The sequence below is a fragment of the Nelumbo nucifera genome, chromosome 2 (genome assembly GCF_055504915.1).
Source record: "Nelumbo nucifera cultivar China Antique chromosome 2, China Antique-T2T, whole genome shotgun sequence".
NCBI lineage: Eukaryota > Viridiplantae > Streptophyta > Magnoliopsida > Proteales > Nelumbonaceae > Nelumbo > Nelumbo nucifera.
Genome location: NC_142650.1, coordinates 11,637,780 through 11,644,935, shown reverse-complemented (window position 1 = coordinate 11,644,935; position 7,156 = coordinate 11,637,780). Strand labels below are relative to the sequence as shown.

Genomic DNA, 7,156 nt, shown 5'->3' with positions numbered 1-7,156 from the left:
GGACAAGAGAAGGAAGGAGAAATTGTAGAGAAGTCGCAGGACCCAACGCCCGTTTCTCTGCAATTGCAGAGACGATTGACGCAGGAGAGGAACCCAGGGTGGAGAGAGAGAGAGAGGATCAAACCTCTCGGTACATCGGACATAAATTATAATCGTTCTGAGCGTGAAAGACACAGTGCACATTAATGGATCAGATCTTCAACAAGGTGGGAACCTACTGGTTCACAAACAAAGCCAACAAGGAAATCAATTCCGTCGGCCAGGATCTCAATGTATGAGTTCTCTTATTTTTTTTTTAACCTTGCTAGGTTAGGGTTTCCAATGTGTAGAGAGTCTGAGTTGTTCATAATCAGCCATTCATTGACCAATTCTATGTTTAATCTCATAATTCAATTTGATGCTATCCCTGATAGCATTGTAATGTTATTTCCTTTAATTGATAGGGAACCTGGAACAGAAACGGGCTTTTACGATTTATAGTTAGGTTGAACTTAATTGGTTTAATTTAATCATTAAAACAACAATTTATATCGGGAGAAAGAATTTGATGAGTCCTCGTTCATCAATGTTACTTACTGCATAGATTCTTTTCTTATAATATTTATTTATACATTTTTCTGTATATTTGGAGGCTTGCCTCGAAATTGACTCAATAGCAGAGGGACAACGATCGAGCACCAAAGAACGTCCTAAGAGGGGATTAAGAAACCTACAAGATTTATTAAGTGAAATCAAATATACTTTGTCTTGCGTACAAAAACTGTTTTTTTTTTTTTTCTAATTCCTTTAGTTAAATTTTAGATCTGTTTTAGTGATTAAGCCAATTCGCAGTGCTGTCTTTTGACCTTCTATTTATTTTCACATTTGGAACAAGGTCTTGGTGTTTCCTATTTGGTACTATTAAGTTACCACTTGACTAGCATATTGAGTGCTTAAAAAGATGAATTCAAAAGAATCTTGGTCGATTCCATCATTAGGGATTAACAATTGGTGACGAATTCTACATAGAGCACCAAGGCTGCAAGTTTGGGGACCTCATGAATGCTCCTTGGGTAATCCAGGTTCATCGATCACTGGGGGAGTCTTCAGTGATGACAATGGTAAGGTAATAAAGGTGTTTTTGCTGCCTAGAGGAGAAGGAGACTTGCTAAGAGCTAAGATTGCAATACTAACTCAGACCTCATATTGGATAATTGGCCACGGTATAATTCCAGTGAAAGTGAATTCCATCACAGCCATAGGATGGATGCATGTCCACTTGGGCCTTAAACAACTCCAGTAGGGAGGCCAATCATTGGTATCCAGGCTGAAGGGCCCATTCAATTGAGTCTTAAGATCTGCTAATACATTTGCAGATGCTTTAACTACAGTGGGGATGCCTAGACAGGTAATAATTCTGGACATCACCTAGCTTGGGTTATTTTTGTGGGTTTTGATCATTCTAACTGTTTTATTTATTGTGTTAGTTAATCTTATAATATGGTCTTCATCTTCTAAGTGCCTTCTAATTGAAGGGATCCCAGGGAGAAGAAGTGATCTATTACAAGTTGAAGGGTCTAAAAGAGCTAGGGACAGATAAAAAGGACATGAGTTAAAGCAGCGAGAAATGATTTAAGGGACCATAGGTTAAGAGTGGACATGGCATGAACAGAACAAAATGGTGTAACAGGGTCCATGTAGCCAACCCCATATAGTTAGGGCTTAGTTCAGTTGAGTTGAGTTCATGTGTTTACTAATCTCCTTGATCTCATTACTGGGGGAAAAACTCAATTTGAAGTATGTTGTGATGGAATTTTTAAAACATTTCCTTTGGTGAAACATTGTAAGACCGATCTATCATATTTTGCACTATTTTACACTCCCTATGGTTATAGGTTGTTTAAACATTCATTTTATCTTGTATTTGGTTTGTAAAGTCCAATGGTAACAAATGATTGTGATTGACCAGCTCAACCACTGAAGCAATTTAATATGTCTAGTGGCTATATGATAATGACACATTCCACTTTTGCTTCAATATGTGAAATCAGTAGTTGTATGCATTCCACTCTTGGTAAGAAATATGTTTTGTCACATCACACATGAGAGTCACTTCAGCTACAAACAATGCATGTTTAGGATCATTGACGCTTATAGTTGAAATGTCAAATCGATGCTTCAGGTAGAAACAGCAATTTGTATTGATCAACCCAAAATGTTTCAGGTAGAAAAAATACGTTTCTCACCAATTTGTATTCATCAAACCAAAACATTTCAGGTAGAAACAGCAATGGTACCAAAAACAACCTAAAATGTGACATATTAGGATGGGGGCATCAAGATGATAAGACTCACATCTTATTTTATGGTGTCATTGTTAATCAGTCATCCGACATGACATGTAAAGGTTCAAATTGGTGTTGAATGCCTATAAAGTACTGTTTCATGAATGATCTTGTCTAGCTGGTAAAAGGTATGTGAATAATGTTGTAGTCTAATCAGTGGAAGAATATCTGGTAGAAGTATGCGAGCAACCAGAAGTCTAGGGTGGGAAATGCACATCCATTCTGAAAAAAAAAGTTCAACAAAGGAATTTACCTCTGGGCTATTGCTATTTAGCATTAGATCATATTGCTTGTGGAATTGGAAAGGGAGCTATCTTTGTTTCTTGCAATAGCATAAGGAGACATTAGATTATACCAATATTTGCTATGTAATATCCATCAAATAAAGAAATCTCTGATCTCTTTGACCAAAGGGGCTTTTGAAAATATTCCCAGAAAAAAACAAAGTGGTATTTCCTGGAGATCCAAGGTGCAATGAAATTGCCCTGTACTAGATGTGACTCGTGTTGTCAAAGGTGCCCATGATACCATTTTAAGATGTTACCCTGCTACAGTGCTACTCAAAGGCCATGGTGTGGGATCTTCAACATGGTGCTTGTCATGATTATTGCTAATGGTGATCATTATTAGCGTCATATTGAAGTTCCAGAAAATTTGTTTTCTTTTTTTATTTTTTTAATGTGTATACTCAGAAGTTTAAGTATACATACCTAAACTATTTGTATTTTCCTTGAAAATAACAAATTGTCATTGTACATGCTATCTAGTTCTTTCTCTTTTGTGGTTCCTCCTTTCCTCTTCTTCCTTTTCCGTTTTTATTTTATTTTATTTATTTTTGCTGAAAAAGGTGTTTCATCCGATTTCTTTCTGCCTAATTTCCTTTTTCTTTCATTTTTTAATGTCTATAGTTTGAACTTTAACATACTATAACCTTTCTCTTCTATATGTACTTAACTGCTAATATATGTATGCATGTAACACCATTGCTATTAACTATGATACAGTTGAAGGATCAGCATGCATCTCTTCTGGTTAAAAGGGGAATTATCCAATGTTAGTCATAGCTATCTTTTGGTTTGTACACCAAATTAAGTTTGTGGCAAATCACAGAATTCCATTGTTAACCACCTGCTTGAGATTTTCATTGATGTTAAAGTGTCGAGAAATCAGGAAAAACACTGCAGCTTACTGCTATATTTGTTATGTTGTGCTGCTTGTCTAGCCTAATTATTCCCTGCAGTAAAATCTGACACTGCTGTGTCCTTGGCATATGGCTTTCTCTTTTCTCCTTGATATCCTTGGAAGGAAATGCCAAAAAGACAAGTCAAATTGTTTTTTCTTGGCTGAACAGCCTGAATAACTTACGAATATTGGTTGGGCTTAGGTCATCAAGGTCTTTGCTAGCTGAAGTTTTGCTTGGATCACCAAGTCCACTTCAGATGATATCTTCATTTGATCCCAAAATTTGCAAGCCTGTGAAACCCTCCAAATCTTAGTCATCAAAGAAAAGGAAGTCAATGCAAGCTTGAATTTATTATATTTTGATACCGATCATATAAATAATTTAGGAATATAAGGCTTAGGTGATCATATTCATGTAGCTGATGCTTATAATTGGGATGAGGCTTAGATGATGATGATGGTGGTGGAGGTTAGGGGTAGATTCAAGTCGAGCCGAGCCAAATACCTAGCTATAAGAGCTCGGCTTGCCAAAACAATGTTAGGCTCAAGCCTGAGCTCTTGAACTCAAATTCGACTCAGCTCAAAAGCTCACAAGTTCGAATTCTGGCTCGAGCTTGATTGCAAGCAAAGCTTCCTATAAAAAATAAAAAGTATACATATAAAAATTATTTTTTATTTTACATACAAAAAATAAGAATTATAAAAATTATTTGTTATTATATATAAAAAATAAAATATTATATATAAAAATATTATTATACATATAATAAAAAATATATATATAGGCTCGTGAGCCGAGCTTCATTGGGCTTGAGCTCGGCTTGAAGGTCAGTTTAAATCGAGCCAAATCAAGCTTTTCACGAGCTGAGCTCGAATAGCTCGTGAAAAGCTCGATTCATTTCCACAGCTAGTGGTGGTGGTGGTGGTGGTGGTGATGATGATGATGATGATGATGATGATGTTGATGATGGTGATGGTGATGAATTTATTAGGGATGCTAATCGGATGCCTCACTTAAATTTTACAACATCTAGTCCAGGTCCTCAGGCCAAGCCTATTCAAATTTTGACTAATTCTCAACTCAATCCCACCCAAGTTGTGGTCCTATAATTTATGTTAGCATCCCTAAAAAAGTTTGACTTAGCTTGGGTACTAAGCAGCAGTATTAAGCTCAAGCCTGGCTCAGGGCTAAGTGATCTTGCCTGGTTTAATGGCATGTCTTCATGCTGTCATGTCTCATTACTCCACATAGACTTCTTCCACACACAACTGCCTTCAGCAATTACTTGGGTAGTTCTACTAACTTAAGTAGTTTCTAGCTAACTAATTTGCACAGTTGAAATTTCCCACATATGCCAAGAAAGAACAAATTATTTATATGTATGTTGTTGGTTGTTGCAATTAGGCCTAGGACAATTGCTTATTTTGTCAATTTGCCATTGGTATGAGCTGCTGCTTTTATTAGGCCAAGTTATTATTCATTTGTTCAAGTTTTGGAGAAGGCAAGAGAACAGCTGATTATTCAGTTTAACTTAACAAGATGGGTGAGATATTTTCATGTTGTGTACTTGATATCTGAAGAGCTTCGTTTATTTGCTGATGCTTTAGTCATTTTCTGCTTTGGTTCGGTCTGCAGTTTTGTTTGGTATTAGCTATTTAACATAGATCATTTTGTTAATTACTTGCTGACATCAACTTCTTACATATTACAGTCATTGTCAAACAGTATTGAAGGGGGAGCCAAATGGTTGGTTAATAAAATAAAAGGTGCATATTCCTTCTCTTTTTCTATTTCCCTTGTTTCTCTTTTTTCACCATTCCATTTACATGATCAGCAATACTGTTTAGTATGGTTATCCTTGCCTGGAATTCAGTCATCCTCTGCTGGGGGGCTCTTGAGTGGGTGAAAAAAGTTTCTTTCTCAAAATTAATGTATGATTGTTGGGTTACCTTTTAGTTGGGGACCAGATTGTTCCTGCCTGGAATTTGGAAACCAGTTTCCATGACCTAATTAAGTGCATCCATACACATTTTGTGTAGTAGAGGCTCAACCAGAGAGAGTTAACATGCCCAAAGGATCTATACAATTGAATTCCCTCCTCCTTTTCCTCTTTTATGAGTTTCCTTTATGGATGGGGCAGTGAGAACTGAAAGGATGTGGATGAAGGCGGTTAAATTGAACCCCTATCTACCCCCTGGATAGATTGCAACTTGAGCCCCATGAAGCCACTGTTGTTGTCACTGTAATATGCCCTTGGAAATAAATGAAAACAAGCACAATGGTTAAAATATGCATATTTTCCTCCTATTCTGAATAGAATTCTGCCATATTTCCAATTCAATGGTTGTATACTACTTGCAGGGAAAATGCAAAAGCCATTGCCAGAGCTGTTGCAGGAGTATGACATGGCAGTAGGCATCTTCCCTCGTGATGCTACAAACTATGAGTTTAATGAAGAGACAGGGAAGTTAACTGTATTCATACCATCTATCTGTGAAGTTGGGTACAAAGACTCATCCGTCTTGCGTTTTGCCACAACCGTGACTGGGTACCTGGAAAAAGGAAAACTATCTGATGTTGAAGGAATTAAGACAAAGGTGGTGATCTGGGTGAAAGTGACCAGCATTTCTACCGATGGATCAAAGATCCATTTCACAGCAGGAATGAAGAAATCCAGGAGTAGAGAGGCGTATGAGGTCCTTCGGGATGGTGTAATTGTAGACAAGTTTTAACTGTATCCGAATGGGAATGTGTGCGAATCATACCCTTTCTGAATCCTCTATCCCTCTCCTGTTAAAAGGGCATTGATGGTCATATGCCGAATCTTTAGAGTGACCTCATTTGTTAGAAACGTCTCTGCTTGTATGGACTATAAACCTTGGCCGTCTTTTGTAATGGAACTCAAGTTGTAGTTTCTGCAATACCATTTACAAGTTATAATCTATAAATTCCAACTTTGCTATCTGAAAAGCTGAATGTGGAAACAAAGCATTCACTGAGAACATAAGGGTTGACGTCAAATGGTTATAAACGCTAGTTAGTACTCCAACCTAAGCTCATCAGAAGAGGAAAAAACAAAACAAAATTATAATCTCCATTCCGACATTTTAAATTTGGAAAATTTGCCAGTTCCCAGGAATCCAAAACACTCGAAATTTGCCAGTTCCCAGGAATCCAAAACACTCGAAATTATTACGGAGAAGTATGGATTTGTCCAATGCTGATTTACACTGCAGAACTATAAATTTGATTGGATGAACTTGGATTCCATTTCCATTCGATTCCTTGTGGAATGACATTCCCTGGACATTCTCTCCCCCTCAGAAATAGTCATTCCAGCTGATTCTAATTCCCAATCCAATTCCTGTGAACCAAATAGATTATACGATCCAGTCCGACTATGAACCAAGCGGACCCGAAATACATTGAGCTCTCGGCCCTTTCTCCCTGTTAGTGATCGTAAGCGCAAGTGCGTAACTACCCATGCGGCCAAGTTTGAATCTGAAATATCAAGTGTAACGAGAGTGACCGCCAGGCATCCTCACTGGGTTTCATACAAACAGATTCTTGGCTTGGTGAAATTGAGATTTGAGAACTAGGTATCAACTAATTTAAATCCAAAAAATTATCAACTAATTCATGCAGACTG

The 7,156-nt window shown here is 37.3% G+C and overlaps 1 protein-coding gene across 1 annotated transcript; it reads left to right on the top strand.

Annotated features, from left to right (window-relative positions):
- LOC104597277 (uncharacterized protein At5g01610-like) lies at positions 1–6,477 on the top strand. Its single transcript, XM_010258738.3, has 3 exons — positions 1–272; positions 5,219–5,273; positions 5,869–6,477. Exons 1-3 carry the CDS (start codon positions 186–188, stop codon positions 6,237–6,239), a joined length of 513 nt encoding a protein of 170 aa, XP_010257040.1. The 5' UTR covers positions 1–185; the 3' UTR covers positions 6,240–6,477.
- Positions 6,478–7,156: the final 679 nt, after the last annotated feature.